Raw genomic sequence first — 23,457 nt, 5'->3', positions numbered from 1 at the left:
TTTATCTATGAGGTTATCCGTTGAAATTGTAGGATGCTGTTCAGATTCAGTGGCTAAGCTCACGTAAAAAGTGTGGTAATATAAATAAATATTCCAAATATAGCGTCCATAATTCCTTTCCAAATGGATAAAATTGTAAAAATTGTTAATTTATTACAATCCATCATACATCTGCACAGAGGGAACGCCCACTCGGGAGCTCTACCCATGGTTATTCATACGTAATACCGACCGCGTAGAATAATAAATAAACACTGAGCATGAGGGATGTGTGTTTACACAAATATATACTTAATCCTATGTACAATACATAAAAACTACATTAAATCACGCTATACCACCTGAATAACTCCGTTGTTTCATGTTTAAAAGAGGGTTCTGTATTTCAGATTAAACTAGGTCGTTGAATTTATGAAATCTTTTAGTCGGTGTACCTGAAGGTCTTTAGCATTCATGAATTCGCTCGACTAATATAAAAGATAAAGGAATTAAAAATATTATTCAACAGAAACAGCTTTTCTTAAAAGCCACTTTTCATCTCGTCCGTACATAGTTACAGTCAAGTTATAAAACATGAAAACTTTCTCAAGTTACTTTATCGAATATATCAACAATATCGAATGTAAATAATGGCGAACGCTTGTTTATATTTGATGTTTGCGGAAAAAACACGTTTTGCCACTTACAAACCTTCGGAGTAGGCAGTTTTTGACGGAATTTGCATTTAAAATTCTTATAACTAATGTCGAGGACACAAGCGTAGTTCGTTAATTTTACTAACATATTTTATACTGTTACTTGTCGAAATCTAATCGAAGAATATATATTCAATCCAGTTATTGAAAAGTTTTTTGTTATAGAAATCTCGAATTGGAATTATTTTACTTCTGATCGAGCAACAATTTAATTTCTTGGAAGTCATACCTGCTTAAATGTAAACAGGCGCAGAAAAAGACCACTCCGTTGATTAAGTATTTTGGGCACGTGTTTACGTCGTTAAGTATTAAAAATATGTAGTAAATGTATTTGGCACGATTTGTGCAATATTGTTTGCAAACGTATGTACGCGCAGGGACGCCAAACGTGACGTGTCCGCTACCGAACGAATGTATTTACGTATAAGTGAGGGTTAAACAGCAAAATGACGGAAATGCGACAAATATCAAGAACACGATTTTAATCCTACTTTATTTTTTCAATATTGAATTAATAAAATATAAAGAATTGATCTCAATGTGTAAAATGCTTATAAACAGTCGCATTCCTCATCACAATCAAGTCAAAATGATTCTTTGTTAAGGTTTAAAATATTTTTTGGTAGGCAAATGTTGCACTCAAAAGTCACTATCCTATGTTTGACCGAGTTCAGTACCGATCTGAATAAACGAGGACTGAATAAATTTTCATGCTTAGGTAGCAGTGGTCCCGAAAATCGGGCGACGAGCATGAAGTTATATTTAAAACCTTGGATCCCTTTTTTAAATGTTATAATGTAGAATACATTGTTTGTACTGGTTTAATCTTAAGTAGGTCTGGATTCTGGTTTGATAAATTCTTTTACTAATTGACACACTATCCCAGACTACTTTTACTGTGAATTCTTCCGACAGAAGCCGCGCGGTTTAGCGCACATTATCATGTTTGGTTAAATTGTCGTTTAGCCCTAATGACTAATTAATTTATTATGTTTACAAATGCTATTGGATCACTAATTCGGTCAGTCAGAGATAAAAGAAATAATGCTAATGGACTCAACAAATAAAATTTACTTATGTTGTATACGATAAACTGCTTCAATTAGCTCGACAGTAAACAAAAGATACGAAATCAATTTGCCCGTCTATTCATTTTCAAAGACTTTGATTCATGGAATCTGATGAACTTATATACTTATAGTTGAACATGTATTTTTAGCGTATACTATGCATCCTTTTAAGATACTGCCTGTTTTCGTTTGAAGCTAATTCTTCAAAGAATCTTTAAGCAAATTGCAAGATGTCATAATAGTTTATAACCTTTTGACCTTTATGTAAATACTGATGCGATGATTCATTCATTAGGTATTATTTCTGAACAAAATATTGGAGGGCACTATTATATTTTAATTAGTGGCTTAGCCTTTTACAAATCTTGTTTAGTTTTAAGGTAGGTCATATATTATATTAATTTTCTTTTTGACCGACTGTTTGGATTGACCTTCTGAACCGATGGCATTGAAATGGTTACTTAATTTGGGCGTGTTTCTTGAATACATAAACCTGTTTAGATTCAGAAAATAGCTTGTATGCACAACATACTAATAACTTGAAACGTTAGTCTGACGCTCACAACAATAGATACAAAATAAATGAGTCAGAATACCAATACATATTTTTTATGAATAGTATTCTAATTCTGTGAAAGTCTCGTCCCAGGAGAGCGAGTTATTGAACAATATCAGAGACGGCGGCACTATATTTTTAAATTATGCTTTGATTCAAATGTATTCGTATTCCGATTCAGGTGAATAGGGCAACTTATCCCGGTCTAGAGTGAGGCGCATGAAAAATATTTGGGTTGGTGCCAACGTTGCTCGGTCCGCGGGCGGCGCTCGGCGTCTCGTCGCCCCTTGACTCGACCATCGGACTCGATAACGCAATGCAATACCTGACGTCGAAAGTGCATCGCTTACGTTTGCTCTTCACTCTAAATATCTTTGAATTGTTGTTATATTCTCGTCCTTGTCCTTAATCATGTAATTTATTGCCCAACTAAAACATAAAACTAGATATTTCAGATGGTGCAATCTCTTTAAATTAATATGCCAAAATATGTTGAATAGGGCAAATTGAATAAGTAGCTTAGTGATACAATAATTATTTTATTAATGTTACACGGAATTTTGCCTTATTTTAGATATTTGTGTTTGAATCATAAAATCAGGTATTTATTTTGCCTTTTAAAAGAATACATTACATGCCGTAGTCCTCATTAATCGAGATTCTGATTAATTACAAATTGTTAATCACACGCATCGCGTGTTCTACGTATTAAGTAGACGGGCTCAACAAAATTTTCTCAGTTTTTCATGTACAAACATCTATATTATTTCAATTTACATGATACAGAGAGAACTGAGTAAATGCATACCTAATTTTTATTATCGTCGTCTTACTATTAGTGGCCCTTATTATTTCGTGCCAACCACAGTACATTTGCAATATAATTGCTCTAATATTAATTATAATTATAATTTACACTCACCACGCACAGATAAATTACTAACACTTAAAGTTTACCACTAACTAATGCTGATTCGGTTATTACGATGTATTTCATTATGATTTACAGTATGCATCTATTTCAGACATTATAAAATGATGATAAATTTTACTTATAAGATGAACGTCATGGATTAAAATAGTTTCTAGTATTCAAGATAGTATATTGATTAGATTTAGTGCTAGGTTGTATCTGTATTTTTCAATCTGTTGACGACTGTTTGTATCTGAAGCTGGTGTAAATAATATTTCGTCATGTCACGGATAACGTATCAGTTTATTTGAAGAAACGTAGATATAAAAACCAACAGCTCCGTTTGAATCACAGCGCTTCCTTCGATCTCTTTATCAAAATAATACTCGTATATCAATCGTAACATGACTTGTGTACTTTATAAATTAAGATATTTTATTAGACTATCGAAGAAGCAGAAATCACCTAGTTTTGTTTATTTCAGGTGAGTAACGGCAATGTCATCGATACGGGAACGCCAACCCTACTGGTATTTACCATTTTTTATTTAGCACTTCGCATGTGAATGCATTCACATATAACATTGTCATAATAACAAATAGCTTATAATTTACTAACCATAAGTTAGATGATCTCATTTCATGTCTGCCAATTCAATTTATATTTAACAAGGAACGTCTACTCATTTGCCCGCCAACAAATAACCCTATTTTTTAACATGGTGAAGTTTTCTTTTAAGATATCAAATATGTAGTTGATTTTTATTGTAATGCATTTATTTTGCTCACATTATTTTGTCGTGGTCATGTAGGATATCAGAATCTTTTCCATTTTGTATTGACGGCTGTCCAGAGGTATAGTGACATTATTTCAACGAGTAACTGTAATTTCGTGTATGAACGTTTTGATTATTTGTCTCACTATTTTATTAACGAGGTGACCAGCTTTTAACATGTACCTCTTCATATAACAAATATAATAATATGAATTGGCATGATTTGAGTTAAACTTGCAGGACATTTTACTCTTACACAATATGTGTAACGCAAGCATATTTTATGTAAAATGCCCCCTGCTCATAATCTCGAAGGAAAATCTTACGTAGTAACAAAAGCTTTGTAAAAATGAAATACACGACCTTAGAGAATAAGGAAAACTCAAGGTTAATATGTGCTCGCGGAGTTTCAAAAGATTTCATATAGCCCCTTTTCATCTCTCTGAACATTTTCACAAATCCTTAAAGCGGCAGCACTTAAAAGCTACAATATTTTGTGGTATGAAAATGGCGCGACACAGATTTTAAGATGTTGTTTACGACTCAAGTTTGAATGATTTATTTGGCCCTTATTGCTTCGCACAAATAGCCGAGTGTCTCGTTATCTATTCAGCACTTTCATGTCATCCTTTATTAACCATGCATGGTAGTCTAGTCTCATCAAAATCCCTTGTATAATAATAAATTAAATTGCCTCAATCTCGGCATGACATTGATATAGGCCAGGAACTAACACATGAGACACCGACCACGCTTTGATCTAGATGGTATTTTATATACTAATTAGAATTATTAATTAATTATGACAATTTGGGTATGCCATTAACACATGAACGTATATAATAGAAATGACTGTAATACATAATTGTTCGATGCCTGTATATGTATCATATAATGTTCTTATTGTTCCTTTTAATATTAGTATGCCTATATCATTAAGAGGGCTTAAATACAACAGGTTTTTTAAAATATGATCTGTCGCTAGGAGAATACAAAGCACATTTAATTTGTATAAGAATCAAGACAAGGTTTCTGCTTTGCATGCAAACACATTTTAAATATTTTTATAGTAGGTATTATTTTGAACTGAATAAAGTTTACTTGCGCAAAAATAACGAGTTTCTGGTTAGACCAGATTTGTTCATTTGATACATTTATTAATTTAATATTGAAGATATTTGCAAGTACGAGCTATTCGATTAGTTCTAGAGACATACAAACAGACTTCTTCTCGTAAACTGAAACTATTTTGTGTAACATTTTTCTTTTTATCAAATTTAAATTTAATATTAATATAATTTCTACTTTGAATTACATGAATACAAATCGACTACTGATTTACCCTGTAACTGACTAAAGAGGTTAGAGTTAGGAATGCCAGTTTGACTGAATATTTCTCGAGTAAGTCATGATAAAATTATAGTTTTAGCCAAGGGCTTTTGTGTATCTGTACAAAATGGTTTTCCAGATTTTAATTTAGCGCAACAGCACAATATTCATTTAGATGATCGAAATTTGCATGTATCTACATAAGCACATATAAAAAATAAGTCATAATCATCCAAAAAAGCCGACGTGAAAAAGCCGGATTATAAACTCATGAAAATACTTACAGAAGGTAGTAAGAGAAGTAGCATGTTTTTTTTATCCATCTCGCTCCCTCTCTCTTTGCTCGTGGTTAATAAATGGCAAACGCAAGGGGAGCTATTCAATCATAAAGGGCTTAAAAGTTCAATAACCTTAGTTTTGTGTGTACACTTAAATACATATTGTTACGGATTATTGTACAGTTGTGCCGCTTGTATATGTGCATAAAAAAAATATGAAAAAAGTAAGTCTATTAAATGTTGTATAATGTCATTACAGTATTTCCCGCATTCGTAATGCAATAAAGCGCGGGAGTAATTCCCTCAGTGAAGATGATAGGCACAACCGAGTTAGGCCTGACAAAGTCTGTTGTCTGTTAAACGTTTAATTATCCCAGTCCTTATTACTTTAATCACAGATCGAATCAAACATTATAGTGTGTCACCTTTGAAAATTATCGTGTATCGAAGTACCATTAAGGCCTCGCCTGGACCGATGCCAGAGTTTGGGTATTATTAGCAACGTCGACAACGACAAAGTTAATCAAGCTCAAATAAGATCAATATTTCCCGTAGGTGAAGTGATAGTCTCAGGGCCAGGCGCTCGCCCACTTATTGCCTGTCAGCCAGGATTACCAACCGTGTCGAACAACGATGGACGCCGTCGGACCTTCTCCCTAATTCTCTATCATATTTGACACATTATGTCTACAATGTCTATTTTGGTGTAAACAGTGTCGATATGAGAATATTGCATACGTAACATTTTTGCGGATCGCAGGAATGTAATAATGTCTATGTAGGTCCTTCGAAAGATATATCAGATACATACCTTATATCAAATAATATGTATACCCTCGGCTGAACCTACACAACTGTCTCATTTACAATTCTACATATTATCTATGCTTGCTCGATCATGTTTATCGCAACTGATCTGAATAAACATGGAAACTGTTGCTTATCAATCCTCTATTGCTAAATATTTACTGGAAGTAAAGTTTTGTAGGTGTCAAAAGAGTGCTAACGATAATAGTAAGCTATTCGCGAGAATGTGTATATTATAAAGTCATTACGGAACTTCAAGTACATTGCATTAGTATAATATAAGTAAGCACACAGTCAATCGACACAACCTTATTTGATAAAATCTATACTACTTTCCATGTTATGTTGCGTGGCGTAGCCATTCGCGTGAGATGCCTGCGTGCGGCAAGAGAAATTCTTCATGTAGTTATAAGTATTCAAAGAAGTAGACATCTATCTTATTATTATGTAAATTTGTATATTTATGCATATGACCGTGAATCGTAAGGTAAAATCAACTTATGAGCTTAGGTACGCATAATTTAATTGCTAAAGTAGTAATACAAAATACTACACAATATAGGTAGAGTCCTGAAGACCACTTCATGTAATTGTAAATTATACATAAAATGTTGAAAATAAATTGAAAACGGTTAATTAACGTGATCGGCGGTCCGTTAAATAGGGTAGACCTCGGGTGCAGTTTCAAAGAGATTGGCTCGGCGAACCGAACGAGTGCCCCGTGATGCAACCAGCGTCAACGAGCTGCTTTTTCCGACTCGCATTATTGTACATTAATGTACACATATCGTCCTCTCATTGTGCTGTATATTATTTACTTAACGTTCCGTCCGCCGCTTCATTTTGTAATCAAATGTACAATGATAGTACCCAGTGTACCTTTATTATATAACGACATTGCAGAAGTTTTCGTGCGGTGGTTTATCTTGATGTAGAGTTTATAAGTAGAGAGCTTTGACTATTCTTATTCTCAATCACCTTTATATATTTGATACTCCAAATACATAACGTTTTCTAAGGTGGCCTAAATAAATAAACTAAATATATCTACGAGGAAGGTGTTTCTACAACAAAGTCCCTTATATCAGGAATGTTGCAAACAACTTCAAACCTGTCTGGTAAACTCTTGGACCCGAGTTGCCTGTACTTATTTTTACTCTATGTATTGATTGTTATGATAAGTAGTAAACAATGTTTGTTTCTCTACATTTGTTAAGCCTAAATCTTTTTTAGAAATCACGATTAAATATCTGCCATCTTTAATGTTACTACATTTACCCAATGCATCTTACAATCTCATTATGTACAGAACACAAAAATACACATATTCATGAGTAAGTAAGATTTAAAATACCTGAACGGAAATTGATGTGGCATATTAGCTATTAGATATCTAGTAGCCTGTAGCAGCGATATCATAATGTGTTGTGTGAATAGCAAGCCGGTATGGAGTGAAGTTGCTTTACGCGTGCCTGATTTGCATACGTAACTAACAGACGTGCGTACATTGCTTACTAACTGCATGTTATGTTTATTGTGTGGCCTTTTGAATTCATTTAATTTTCATCGCAGACACTCACGGCGTAATGTGTCTGTCGGAAATAGCCATCATGAATCCATACATATATTTGAGTTTAATAGAAGTCTTTGACTCGTCACAATAGTAGTGAACTTTCTACATGTCCTATTGTTATAACTTCATAATTTGGTTACTTATGCGATTATTGTAGCACAGCAAAAGAGGAAAGTTTGAATCATAAGTATTAGTTGTAGTAGTATATTAGTAATATTTGTTCTCTAAGTAAAGTAGCTTTAGAGGTACCTAGTTATAAACGGCATATCGTTGCATTATGAAAATCTTTATTGTTACATTATTTTAACCATGAAATACCGTCCAAATGTAATCAAATATTTATTGATTCGGGTAATTCGTTGAGCGGCGGCAAGACCCCCGATGTGTGGGGACGAATGAGACTGGGAATTATTGATGATCTCCCTATTGCGAGCCAATTCCCGTCTATCAACTCAACTCGCTGCATTTTTCACCTTAACCATTATTATAGCTGTTTACAGTACTGCCCAACATGCTATGAGGATAATTCGTATTCTGATGGTTTTGTAAAAGTATACCTGGATCTTACAAAAAAATACTTACATACAAAGTATTACCCGTATCTTTTCTATCAGTATTTTTTATACAGTGGTTGCCTTTGTGTTGTATATTAAATAATAATAGAACGGTATTCACACGGATATTGGCTTGGAGCGCGGTATAGAACGTTGAACGACTACTGTCGCTGCCGCAACGCCCGGAAGAGAGCTATTCCCGCCATTTACGAGTGAGCACTGAATGCCCATCTCCATTGTCGCGGGCACATTGGCAAGTGACGCCCTCGGTTCGGCCTTGTATGTGTTATGTACGCATAGCATACAAAATGGGGTCAGGCTACATAATTAAGTACCTCGCAATCCGTGTTGATTCGTTACTGCCTTTATTTATCCCTAGAATGTTACAAGTCACCTGTTTTCTAAATAGTATTTAAAGGATATCCTTGTCTATTAATCATGTCCGCTTTCAAACGGCTTTATGTCATTTTTGTTCTTTTAAACACATTTCAGTTAACCTGTAGATAATAATGTGTTAAGTATTGATTAGGCTTTAACAATAATATGACTGCCAGTAAGCATTAGGCTGAGAGTTGATGAAAAAGATGAGGATTATGTCCAATTTTCAGGCATAATGTGTATAATATAATTGCGTATAACGGTAATGTTTATCTCGAGCAGACAAGATCATTCATATGCATAATGTCGGTGTAGGTAGTCGGCATTAGGGTGGCTGGGCGCGGAGGCTGAGGCCGCGCGCTTCGCTAAGCATTGTAAATACTCTCCCGGTCACGTAGCGCCGTTGCAAACTGTTGAATATTAATACAAAATAATATTCACTAGAAGAAATCCCGCTGAAACCGTGGCTTTATTCGGGCCTGAGTGGGCGAATCTCGGACGCAAATCCGAGCGCATTCACTTAAATAGTAAAAAATTAAAAAGCATTTCTGCAGCAGGTAGAAGTAGCCATGAAAACTTAGCGACACTCATTAACAACTTTACTTTAACTATTATGCATTTATATGAAATGAGTTTGAAATTTAACTTCGAAGTAAAATGTTGGTTGTATTACTTAAACATTAAACATTTATTATAGCGAAAACTTATCAATATGTCGGGATACATCTGGAAGTGAAGCAGTGTAAAGATTCTGTAGCTTCACATACACGGGTTTATAAGCATTCATTCCTTGCTTACGTAAAATCACTTTGACGTAGTATAACCACCACCACAGCATTGTACATAAAACATAACACGTTTTTAAATTGCGTGTAGAGAAATAGGCAAGTACTTAGTAAAAATATTACAATTAAAATAGGTAACGTAGAGAAAAACCGTGTAGGCGTTCCAGGAATTTAATTAAGTATAGCTTTTTACCGATATGTGCTGAAAAACCTTTAACCTTTAAGTATAAAGCTTTTAAACTGTTTTATGTATTTAAAATACCAAACCAGTGTTATTTAACGTTAAAGAAACCTACGTGTTAACGTTAACCATACAATAATATTGAATGTCAAGCAGTATTTGATTGCAATCGATTCAGTTTCAGTCAGTTTGAACTGAACAATTCAGCAAGTTGTCAGTTACGTGAATTCACCTCAAAATGGTTATTTTGATTTTTATGAAGATTAATCCTTACCTAATATTTATAGCGACATAGAGTCGTTATATCTATTCATAGGTTTTAATGTATACCCGTCATCTCAAATGTTTGCAGCGTCGCTTGTGCTAAACGTTAAAAGACGGAATTATTTTCATTGTGTAGTTTTATCCTGCCTTCGGCTTAAAAGGGGTCTGTGTTTGTGTTTACTTAGATCAGACTCAGCATCTGTTCGGTGCGAGGGTGTTGGGGCGCAGGCGGGAGCCGCGCGGGCGACAACGTACGGGTAGGGGAGAGTAGGGTGGCCATCGGAAGTTTAAAAATACTGAATGCCCGGACATATTAAAAGATTTTGAGCCACGTTCAATGTATGATTGCTTGGAAATAACAGTTTTAAAAATCTTATTCCAAAAAGAGTACGTTTTCTACATCGCGTGTCTACGATTGCGGTCGAGATGCTACAAACTTATGGAATCACTATTGTGGGGTAGCAGGGAGAAACATACACCTCAATAAAACGACCCGTCATTAATCTGTGTGCTTTTGTTAACAATTAATTCTCCGATAACAGTGTTTGAAAATGTTTATTGTCTTCTCTTGTTCATCTACTGTTGGTGATGTTTTGTTAAAACAATGTAGCGATATTATTACATTCACTTTTTTGACACATTTAATTTGACTAATGTGTGCTACTTGTGGTCTACTTTGCAATCTTCTTAAAACAATATCTTATAATGGCCTAATTTTTATGCTTTTGTTCTTGATTAAATATAAAACATGCACCTTACTGACTAGGACATCATAAACAGGAATGAAAAGCTATGATTTATCTGTATCTACTGTAGTGTAAAACCTAATATTGTAATATTGTTAAAAATACTACCGCTATAGTTCGTGTTTTGGTAAATGTAGTTGAACAAACAAAAAGCAAACAAGTATTTACTTTATTCAGTTCTGTATTTTAACGATCATTTAAACTTGAACCAGTACTCGTTTTTTAACGAGATATCTAGGTATGTCGTCGCTGCACGCTATACATTAATTTCTTGTTAAGCATCGCATAATGTTATTACTACTTATCGTCAAGTTGTAGAAAGCGTTAATGCAGTTCAGTTTACATCTGCTAAATATAGAGGTTTATTGAACTCTTTGAACTCCTCCGAGAGCAAATAGCGGGGAAAATATCTACAAATATATCGAGCAGTTATTCATATCAATGTTTTTGATGCTGTGATGACATATACTTGTTGTACTTGCATGGATCCCTTTAGGACCTTAAAAATAACGACATATGACAAGAAAACTGGCATTTTTTTCACTCATATTGTAACAATTTCTTTGTATCAATGGCCAACGTTATTGGCAGTACTTTAGAATCATATTGTCATGTCTGCATTTTCCTTAAAAGAGATTCTTGAGCAAAAATAACTAACAATGTGACTTAAATTAATAGTATATTTATGCAAGATAATGATTAAGGAAATCTATTTATAAAACAAGTATCATATTGTGTAACGAAATGGTTTCAGAATTGAAATAATGTAGCTAAAAAATATCATAATTAGAAATCCAGATGTGTATTGTTCATGTGGTGACGCATCTTGTGAACAAGTGTCCCCCGCGATGCTGCGGGCACGGCCATCGTACTTGTGTCGCGTTCAATTACATTTAATCGTTCCTCGTATAATTGCCTAATTGTGAACCAGCTCAGCCCGAGCCACCTTCTATTCCAAGTATTTGAACACAATTTTTAACGTTAGCTCTTTATTCTACTTCTGCTCTCAACTACCGCTATCCATTATTTGCCCTGCTATTATGTTCCTCTTAGTAGAGCTAGATGTAACTGGCGTATTGCTTATCTATTACCTATGTCTCCCGTGGGGCATTTTAGATATACGCGTTTGAATCAATTTCACAAGGAAAACTAGGATTTACATATTTCGAACAAACTCATTGAACATTCAGTTGTAATAAAATATTGTGTATCAAAATCCTCCGCTCCGAAGCCACCGAAGCTGCGATATTTGAGATATTTCGCAAGTAGAATATCTTTATTCCAAACGTTTCTGTTTCAGAAATATTTAATTTAAATAATAATGCCTTTGATACTTATATTGTATGTAGAAGGTAAGTAAGATTAAAACCATCTACCTACCATTATTACTACCTATTTGTTGAAAGGTTTCTTCATTACTCTTTTGATAAAAAACAGTTTTAACTGTTCCCTAATTAGAATAAATACAGCTCTACGCGTCTTCAATAGTTAGAATGCTTGTACGGTTTAACCCTGTTTTCCTTTAATTCCCAGATTAGCATAGAAATCAACTTGGCGAACTGTAATTGACTTTATTCTTTTCATTTATCTTACAAAGTGCGTAACGAGTCTGCGAGAATACACAATGCCTCCAACTTTGTATGTTTTGTCGATTGTATTATTATGTTATTCACATTAGGCGTAGTAACGTATGTACCACGCCGGAATTTGAATTAACTTTAAAACTCGCAAAGAGCTCTTTGTGCAGGATATACATACTTTAAAAGGTTTATTAGTTAGGCGGTTATATTTACACATTTACAAAGAAACTATAAACTGTACCTAGTGGTTTACAAACATTCTGTACAGTTTCAGAAGCAAACGAGAATAAGGAGCGAGGCGGTTGTGCGAGACGAATCGCAGGCGCGCTCTATAAAAAGTCGGCTTGTTTACACGAGCGCCGGATACGACTGGAAGGTGGCGCACCACATGTGTAGTGCTCATTGTAGCCTTCTTCGAACTATTAACCACGGGGTGTAATAGTAGTAGATGCCTGCACTTCGATTGATTTGTGATGTGTAAAAACATTCGTAGACTCGGTTCACGTCCATTACTGAAGTGTTTATTATTACTTCCTTTCTAATAGTCGTGACCACTTACTCTACCATTCGTTGAGTGGCTTAAAATTGTGAGATATAACATGGTATTAATTTAAATAAAGTTTTAGCCGATGCTCGTGTGCCTGGAATATGTATGAAGTTAGTTGAGTATTACTGTCATGTCGTATAAGTACGTAGCTTCTTGTGGTGCTACGCAGTGAGTCACGACTATTGTGTCGTCGTGTTACCATAAATAGCAACAAGATGTAGAGGGTGCTAAGGCAACTTGACATGTGTAGTAAATCATCGCCCGCCGCGGACCGGTGTCACCGTTGGCAAATTAGAACTCAAAAACGAAGTGCCCTTCGTTCTGGCGCAGAAGAGCCGAGAGCCGAGACTCTCCACACTGTCTTGCGTATGTGTCTCGAGTGTCTTGGCACTACGACTCTTCTCTATATTCTTCGTGTTCATTGTATCGCTTCAAAAATAACCAACAGTCACATGGCGTTTTATTGGATCGTAAGCGTGTGACAATATCGTTTAATAACCGTCGCCATGATACTTATTGCACTGTTATTAATTCCTATTCCCTTTTAATATTCTGGACCCTTTATTACAATGCCAGCAGGCGGTTGCTGTATAAATGTTCCTAATTACTTATAGCTTTTATAAAAATTGTGTCGACCGGTTCAGTAAAAGTCTCTATTAACATTTTAACTCAAAATTCTTGCTTAATATTAACAGCCAGAGGCTGTAAATGTGATTGTTTTAAAATTTCCAAGTGTAAAGTGCGCGTAGCACAAAATCGATGAAGTGCCGATAGCGGCATCGTCATCAAAGGGTCGTTATTAATAATGTTTTCAATTGATCACCCTTCGACCGGCGCCCCAGTATTGACTCTATCGATATCGCTAGCGGATCTTTTAAAAGGAGTTCCACGTCGTTTTTACACAGATCTATTGTAGAAGCAACACAATGGTAAAATTGTGCTATTCACCTAAATGTTGTGTTCGTTTATATTTTTTGGGAAAATTACACCTCATTGTTAAGGGTTTCGAATATTTGGAGCTGAGTTCCCTTTGTATGGAATCATTTTATTAATAGAGTAATGCGTGAATTCTATTGTTAGAAAAGAAAATGATTAATAATAATGTAAGACACTCTACTTCTTCTAGACGTAATTTATTAGCTGTTAATTACGTTAAGAAGAAAACGTATTTATGATTGATTTAGACACTTAAATGCTAGCTGTAGAGGCGAGCTGGTATTTTATTCTTTTTATTCTCTTATAAATACATCATAAATATTTATTGTGATAGCAATGCTGCTGATACTACTGAAGGAACCAGATCGTGGTTGATAATTAACATTGTTATTATAAAGTTAGACTGAGGTCACGGAGAGACCTCTTATCTTATGTTTCAACAGGCGCACGGCAACGAAGTAATCTGGTCGCTACACCTTTAATTCTCCTTTACTTTAATGTGCGTTTCTAAATATACCTTAATTTTCCTAGCGGGCACAAAGAGTACGCTTCAAGTTTTATTTAAAGGTCTTTACTACTCCTACGGGCTCTATACTCATACAATTCTATAGAAATATAACTACTCGAATATAATATAAAATATTTCAATACGCGAGGGGTTCTTTAAATGAGCATGAAGTAAGCAACAGCGCGACAGTCTATGCAATTGTGTCCAATAGCCACTTCCTAATTTTCTCGTTTCCTGTGTAGCAATGTGTACTCCAACTCGTACTTGTAATATTCATGATTTTATAACATTGCTCGACAGCTCGCGTATATTTTATTTGTAATATCGCGACACATTTGCTGTAACAAATAGGAGTTTTAAGTAATATACATACATGTGAATATTGCGTGAATAAATTACCCGTTTTGTATTTGAAGATTAAAGCTCCACTCGTTATGTTTAAAGCCCAAGGTCGAGGGTTTTTCAGCGGTGGCAAACCGCTCGGCCGGGGCGAGTTCCGTGTTAGATTTCATTCGCAATTTAATTTTGTTACCGACAGGCTTTCGGGACGTAAAATAAAATTAAAGGGAGTGAGCGTGTGTGTTTTAATAATAACAACAGGCAGCTTTGCAACATGCCTCGCTCGAAATTTGACTCTATAATATCCTCCTAATATGTCAGGTTTACGTTACACGTACGTACATATCACGTATGTACAGCAAACCAGTGAATACATTATTTATGTTCAAGAAACCGATAATGTACGTAGAATGATGTACAACAAATCTGTAGCAGGCACACACGAAAATTTTAACTGACGCTATTTCGGTAAAAAAATCCATTGTCTTGCTTCAACTGATATCGACTTTTATTTGCAACTCAACTTTCCTTACATTTTCATAAATAAACCACGGTTCTTTAATAGAACTGCCTAACCAATGCTCCTTTTTAGGTTTAAAATCTATTAAGAACTTTCAGCATGATTTATGAGATTTAGTCGACTAAGTTTTGGCTCTGTTGACTCAATAGAAAATTGGAAACTTCAGACTTGGCAACTGCAAGATTAACTTATGTAAACACTTAGCTGTTTTTATTAGTTTTAACAAAACTTCAACGATCTATTTATTAGTCCATATAAAGACAGAAATGTAGAGTAAGTACCATCATTTAAATAATTGTGTATGGGCTACGCACAAGTCACACGACTATGGCGAATGTGAAGATGCCGATGTGGAGCGACTCGTGTTTTGGCACGAGTTGTTCGCGTCAATATTTCGATTCGCAGCCCAGAAACGTCAACTATAAGCGGGTTTATTTATTACGACAGAATTAGTACATAAGCCACCTAGGCCGCGTCCCTGAGAGAAATAGCTCAGAATTCTTTGATAGTCAATGCCGTTCTTTCGACACAATTAATATAGGTCGATGACATGTGATTTTAATGTTGTAATGTTTGTGAATTCCAGCACATGGTGGGGACGGGTATGGCGACCCCGTTCCCTGCGGCGGCGGCGGCTGCGGCGGCTGCAGCGCAGTTCGCCGCCAACGGTGACGCCCTAGCCGGTGTGAAGGCAGAGGCAGCGGGCCCCACCGCGCCGCCACAGCCTCCACTCGTCAAAAGTGAAGGACCGCCACCACCGGCACCACTACCGCCAGCCAACTTCTCACCACAGCCACCGTCACAGACACACACACAAAATTCAATAGAAAATCAAAATAATACCTCAGTAAGTACTTCTCGACGAGAAATAAGTCTTTTCCATGTCAAAAACATTGTTTTATGCACAGCCCCTTTAAAAAACGGTTTGTAATAGAATATATAATCCTGAAGATTATAAAATATTATATCATATCGGTTTCAGCCGAACAGAGTAGTAATAAAATCAACATTACGACTGATGCCAAGAATCTGACCATGTTAGCAATGTCGGTCTATGTCGTCAAAGTTATTACTCGCATTGGAGATTATACTGAAACTATTCTTCTAATAGAACTATTTAAACTGTGTTTAGTTATACTTTGAATCATGTATAGCCGTACTCATGCAATGATTCTGACCGAAACTTATTAATCATTTATTGATTAGGTCGGTTTATTTGAAGGCTGAACGTTCGAAATGAAAAATGGTCTCCGGGGTAAAAGAGTAATTTCGTTCGCGGCTAGATGACTTGTCGATATGTATATCGGTCATTAATCGACATATTTTATAAACCTTTATTATTGAAGTTGAAAGACAGCGTAGTGTTACAAGATGTCACTTGATATAACGTAAACTGTTATTATGTAAGAACAAAATATTAAACCGGTTTAGGTCGTATTGATAAATGCGAAAACCTCGTATTTGGAAAATTATTATAACAAGCCATATCCAAACTATTTGTTTTGATGTGGCTTGAATAGACATTGAGATAGTATGTGCAGAAATCATATATATTATGTAGTTAGAGATTTCTACATAAGTATAAATATATTTTTGTGAATGAACTTCAGCAAAGCGAAGGAGAATCAAATGAGGAGAGCACTCCTGTGAGCGTGGCGGCAGCGGTAGTGGCACAGCAAGCGGCAGCAGTGGTGGCGCAGCAAGCGGCGGCGGCTCATGCGGCCGCCGCGGCTGTCAGCGCCGCCGTCGCCGCCCAGCCTGCGCAAGACAAGACCCTCGTGCCCGTCTCACAAGCCTCGCAACCGAAACGGTTACACGTTTCCAACATACCCTTCAGATTTAGAGATCCCGATCTAAGAAATATGTTCGGGGTATGTACATCCATTTCAACTATTACATAACAGCACGCCGACGTCACACACTCCAATAGTCAACCTTTTAACGTATAAACTTTTACATTTCAGCAATATGGCACGATACTTGATGTAGAAATAATCTTCAATGAACGTGGCTCCAAGGTAAGCAATGTTCTCAGTTAAATTGCTGAAAACCGAGTGGCTCATTGAAATCATTTTTTTGTAATTTGATTTCAGTGTGGCCACTTCTTGAAATACTGTTATCAATCGAACCGAAAAACATGCTAAATACCACAGAAGTAAAATTATAACATGATAGTTAGTAAAATATTATTTTAGTAAATAGATTTAAAGTTAAAGTAAAAATTTAAAACAATGCTGTTATTGCAGTGTTTTTCGGTTTATTATCGATCCAATGATATTAATTTAAAGGAATAATTTTAAATAAATGACCAATTATTAAAGATTATAGAAATATGTCAATAAAAAACACTTATGATGATTACAGTGCATACTTACACAAAGTACAGACTTTCAAATATATGTAGAATTTGTTTTAATATTACTGTAAGTTGAAAAGCAAAAGTAATATGTAAACAAATCCTGCGATTGTTATTACTCGCATCAGTTCAGATTAAATTAGATCTATATAAGTTAACATCATTATTCCTTTAATTTACGCACCAAATTTGCACTTCATAGCTATTGACTTGTCAAGTATTGTTTATTAGATTTTACAACAAAACAAACTTAATTAATATTGTTTATTATCATAATGTAATAATAGTTATCAATGATTATGTTCCCAAGAGGCAGAAGTGCAGTAGCTAAGAGGTCTTACTAACATTTATTAGCAATCTCTGCCCAAACCAAAGTAACTACCGATTTTATACAAATATTTCCTAATAATAATAATATGTTCTAAAGTTTTACTTCTTTCAATTCATGCGATTTGATTAATTATCCTTGCTTAACAAAAAATTAAAGGCAAATGGGCTTAGTTACAATAATCATAATTGTGTTTTAAAACAAACTTCTTTCTCATAGCATATTGGTTTTAATGTTTGGTGCAGTATCTCTAATTGCATTGTATATTATCATTGAATAATAATGTCTATTATTCTGATTTTGAACAAAATCTGGACTATATTTACTTAATGCACTATCGACATACTTGTATGGGTATCACCCGTTTAATTCCAACTGTCCTTGTTGGCACATTGTATTACTGTCGTGTTGAATTTAGATTACGCATTCGGTAAGTCCATGGTGCATTTTATTGATATTTAGCAACATTAATTTTACATATTTCAAAGATACTCAAAAAACAACTCACTGTAAATGATTTATTCCCATGAAATTTAAAGAGTTATTATCGAAATATTTTTATAATAATTGATTGGATTGAACGCTTTTTCGTGTTTACTGCTTTCCTTGTGTCAGTTTGGTGACCGCCCCTAAAGTAGTCCATGCTCGCTCATGTCAACAAAGTATTTTACTCTTTTGAAATAATAGCTCCAAGTTATTTTTTCTTCAATGCCTCACATTGGGATATGCAGTATTAGAGAATGTGCATCGTCACTATAACAGCTGATTTCCTAAGTCATATTTTCAGGACAGCTCTATTATTCATCACTAATGAGGTTGTTACAATCGTCCAAACTGCTCCGATCTTTGTTATATAGTGCTATATGTTTATATATGTCTCTTGAGTTTTGACATTTTGTATATATTTACTTATATTGTCATGTACAAATCTTTTAATGCATCTATGTTGTAGTTTGGATGATCGATGATTCTGATGTATTTAGACTATTAGATTGACAGTGTACTTACTATTTTCTGTCCACTATGTTATTAATAAATATTAAAAATCGTTCAGTCATGCTTCCTAACAAGGGAATATATTTTTTATTAGTTTTGGGCATGTATATTTCGCTGAACCCTGGAAACACAATGTTATATGATGTAACGCAATGACTATAAAATGTAAGTTATTTTACTAGAAGTAACTATAGGGTGCATCACTTAGATTGGCTTTACTCTCATATACGTCCGGTAACATTAGGCTTTCACTTGAGGATTCAAATCGGCGTTTTGATCAAACAACAACTACCTTTACAACACAGCGGGGTAACTTTATTGTAATAAAAAAGAGTTCATAGACAGGTCTCTTATTTATGAAGTTTCAAAAGCTTCAGTCAGTGTAACTATAAGAGATAATGTATATAACGGGATCGATATAATAGACGTGTATAAAGCACATTGCAGTGAGCAGTCAATGCGAATGCAAATAGTTGTTGTGAAGCCGATTTGCAATGTTCAGTGAGTGAGCGTGACACTATTTGACACTGTGTGACACCGTGCGACACTAGTGTGTGTCAGTGCGAGTGTCGGTGCGGGTGTCTGCGGGTCACAGCGTAATGTTTCTGAGCGATATGTCACTTGTGTCTTCCTCGTCTGTTGGATCGATTCTGTGTCTGTCAACAATACTGAGAGCTTGTTGCACTGTGTGCGTTGTGTTACAGTCCGGTCGGGTACCGCGAGTGTTGGACGGGACCTCGCATCTTCGTAATACTATATTTTTTTCTTTCTCTTTCTCTCTGCCCAGATTTAATGTTTACATTATAAGTATTTGCACTCAGAATGGTAATAATAGAGCTGTCATTTGCTTTTATAAGTGTAAGCGTTTCGTACAATCAGCAACTTGTTTGCCACTTTCACAACTCGTCTCTTCCACTGTATTGTGTGCTGTGCTAGCTGCTTTTTGTATCTATGGGTTATCACCATTTATTGAAAGTAAGTAGTTTCATTTGTCTAAGCACGATCTATTGATACTGAAATTGTATACCGCGTACTAAATGCTACTTACATCAATTATAATAGTGATTTTGTGTGATTCACATCAATGTAATTATATAGGATGTACAAGATATACATACATATATATTTATATAATGAACAATAAGTATTAAGTACGTACGCTTATGTTTAAAGTGTTAGTTTTGAGCACTGTACAGTACTGCACAATGTCATATTGTAAACATATCGTAGGTTTGACTCTTAGTATGTCTCCAACTAGAATACTTTACGGTAATTTTGTAATTTTAGCATTTTAAAACTAGGTATGATCTATCGATGTTCTGAATATTGTATAACATTTCTCCGTGATGGAACAAGCGCAATCCGTTCGGTATATGTAAGTGTGTTCCTAGATCCATTTAGCTGACTCTAGCCACTGCATGACCGGTGATTTTTCTGTATAGAACAAATCGCAGCTAACATCCCACACAAGTACTTGTCATTCTGATTTACGTAGTGTCTATGATTAGTGTGAAAGGTATTCCTTAAGTCTCGTTGTATACAGTGATACAATCTCTCCTACCAATAGTACAGACTACTAGGTCGAGCGACGTTACATTAATTTATTACTGTGATCCAAACGCTTCTGTGTACCCATACAGCTAGAATACGCTCAAAGTATCAACGTAATTGACTCGATAATATTTTCTCGATATTTCACTAGAATATTTAAAAAAGAATATGCAATGCATAAATGTTAATTTTTGTTGCACGTTGTTTTTTGAGCGACGCTGTTTTTAATGCATGTTTTGTCTGTCTTGCATGCAGGGATTCGGTTTTGTAACATTCGCAAATAGTGGTGATGCGGAGCGAGCACGAGAGCGTCTTCACGGCACCGTGGTTGAGGGCAGAAAGATAGAGGTGTGCATGACTCAATGAATACCATCCGTAGCACTATGTAACTTATAACATCCCGCTCCTACGCCCACGCCCACCGCAACCTGCGCTCGTCTGCTCTGTAGTTACTGTCATGCTAGCGTGCCGCGCCGCGGTCCCGCATATTAGCACTAAGTACGCCGGCGTCTAATCCACAAACAAACCTTATTTATTTTATCCCTTTACTCTCTAGACGGTCATTTAATATGCCGATCGAAAGAGAGAGTGTCTCACAGAGAAATGTAGAACGAACCGTCACAATGCCGCAGAGGTAAGATTGCAAATACAAATTTTAGTTCCATTCTATCTATTCGTTTTGAATTCTATAGAAATGCTGAAAAGTGGTACTGTAGACGAAACAGTCTGCGTACACGCCAGACAACTATGTGAATTACATTCACTGTGGAAAAGTATTATCTCTTTAACATACATAAATATCCCTAATAAATTCTTAAATTTCATCCCGATTTTCCTTTATTTTATGTTTAAGTATCAGATGTCTACGGTCATTATTCAAAAATATTGTTTTATTATTTTGGTCATATTATTTTAACTGTCATTTGTTTTTTTAATTATTTCAATTTGAATTTCATTACAAGACATCTGATATGCAATTGGCTGATTTTACCTTAGATATAACATTGTTTACACCAAATACCTTACGTACTGTTAATAAATATAATCCTGTAATATTGTACACGTTTATGGGTTCGACTCCTGTAAAAACATATCGCAGTGTTTCAGAGTGTATGAAGAATTCCTGATCCTCAAAAGCACGTTTTCAAAAAGCGGTATTTCAAATGTTAATAGTTTGCACAACATACTTGTATAAAATCAGCCAATTTATTTATATCTAAGTCCGGAAGCATATTCTCACATAGAATTTACTCCAAATCAGGTTAATAATGCAACAGCGAGAGTGCAGACAAAGAAACCTCCGACAGTACCTAATGGTAAGTAACACACGTATATTATATTCATCTCCTCAGTTTACAAATAAAGTCTGAATACCGACACATATAATGAAACATACACTTTCCTACACCTGTACAAAGTATAATGCATCTTGGAATTTTCTCTTTTTAATCCATCCAGTTATTCTGACTAGAAATGGATCAGTTCCCACTTTGGGTGAGAGAGCTGAAATTGTAAAGTTCGGTGTTGTTCATGTCAATGTACTTATATAATTACATGTGGCTAGTTCCGTTGTCTGAATGCTAACTAGGTGAATGCTACTTAGTGGATGAGTGCGCGGTCAGCAGCCGGAGACAGTGTCGCTGTACAGTACAGTCCGCCCTCACACGACACTCGCGCCCCGACAGACAGAGTCCCTGTCTCCGGCGACACATTGCCTGCCGAACTTAACTCACTGTATATGAACGGATGACACCTACTGTTAGACAGCTTGCTAGATATACATAACACAGTTTCGTACAGCTATTGAAATACACGTTTGTTCATACCTTAACGTTTGCTGGAATGATTGCAACTACCTAATGCACTCTACATATTTAAATTTTGTAGTGGAGAATGTCTTCTAGGTATGTTTTTATATTTACTGTCTTAGATTTAGATTATAAAAATTAACTTGCCGACGAAAACTATATTAAGGATTTCTAATTTTGTTTCAGTGTGTGTCCAGTGGCCCGAAGGTAAGAGACTCGTTAAATGAGTATTTTTGTATGATATTACAATCGAAGACTAAAGCTTTCGCGTTTACATTAAATAACATTCATACGAGCATGAGCGTCTTACAATCAATGTGGTGGGAAATCATACCCCTCAGCCCTTCACGATCAAATGAACCCCCGTGCTGCACTGCGGGAGCATATTACAGAGACTGGTTCTATCAGAAACGACTACAAATGTAAAAAATCCAATCAGTAGTCAACGGTGCTCCGACACCAGATTCATAAATGTAGTAAAACAAGGCGAGGACGAGCAAAGTTCTTTCACGTCCATCGTGTCGCATATCTTCGGACGCACGAGACGAGAACGATACAATTGGAAGAGAAGGCCTCTCCTCGCAAACCTTTTTCAAACGAAGCGAACGCGTCGGAGGCTCCGTCCGGTCCGGTAGAGCGCAGTAGAGCGCGGTAGAGCGAGGTAGAGAGTGCGGTAGAGGCGTGTAGCGCGCGCTTGTGTGCGCAGGGCTGCGGGTGTCGGGCGTGACGTGGCCGTGGCTGGGCGCCGCGCCGACCGCCGCGGCCGCGCCGCCGCTGGTGCTGGCGCCGCGCGCCGCGCAGCGTCGCAGGTAACGCATGTCTAGAGTAGCGTGTGACTGTTGCATGTAGCCGCCCTGCGCGCCCGCTCGCCGCGCCCGCCGCCGCCCCCGCACGCCCCGCACGCCCCGCACGCCGCGCCCCACACCCTCCCGCACGCCGTCCTGCCCCGCGCCGCCGCCTACGCGTCGCCGTTGCACGCGTACGCCCCGTGAGTACTGCACCACGCCGCCCCCGCACCTGCCCCTCCCCCCTCCACCTCCGAGCGCCACCTGTGACACTGAAATAAACACTTCTAAATCAATAA

General features: G+C 36.3%; 1 protein-coding gene across 5 annotated transcripts in view; it reads left to right on the top strand.

Annotated features, from left to right (window-relative positions):
* The window catches only part of Rbfox1 (RNA-binding Fox protein 1), a 38,958-nt gene that overhangs the window by 10,277 nt on the left and 5,224 nt on the right, over positions 1-23,457 (top strand). For 2 of the 5 annotated variants that reach the window (XM_076113387.1, XM_076113388.1), the window contains exons 2-9: positions 3,719-3,763; positions 15,921-16,181; positions 16,945-17,205; positions 17,299-17,352; positions 20,821-20,913; positions 21,827-21,881; positions 22,560-22,580; positions 23,223-23,361. In XM_076113387.1, coding sequence (XP_075969502.1) covers positions 3,719-3,763; positions 15,921-16,181; positions 16,945-17,205; positions 17,299-17,352; positions 20,821-20,913; positions 21,827-21,881; positions 22,560-22,580; positions 23,223-23,361 — 929 coding nt within the window. Of the gene's footprint in view, positions 1-3,718; positions 3,764-15,920; positions 16,182-16,944; positions 17,206-17,298; positions 17,353-20,820; positions 20,914-21,826; positions 21,882-22,559; positions 22,581-23,079; positions 23,183-23,222; positions 23,362-23,457 lie in introns of all 5 variants that reach the window. The other 3 variants (XM_076113389.1, XM_076113392.1, XM_076113390.1) reach the window with 2 other exon arrangements.

This window comes from Anticarsia gemmatalis, chromosome 4, assembly GCF_050436995.1.
Source record: "Anticarsia gemmatalis isolate Benzon Research Colony breed Stoneville strain chromosome 4, ilAntGemm2 primary, whole genome shotgun sequence".
Classification (NCBI taxonomy): Eukaryota; Metazoa; Arthropoda; class Insecta; order Lepidoptera; family Erebidae; genus Anticarsia; species Anticarsia gemmatalis.
The sequence above is the reverse complement of the archived record's forward strand: the minus strand, read 5'-3'. Positions and strand labels throughout refer to the sequence as shown.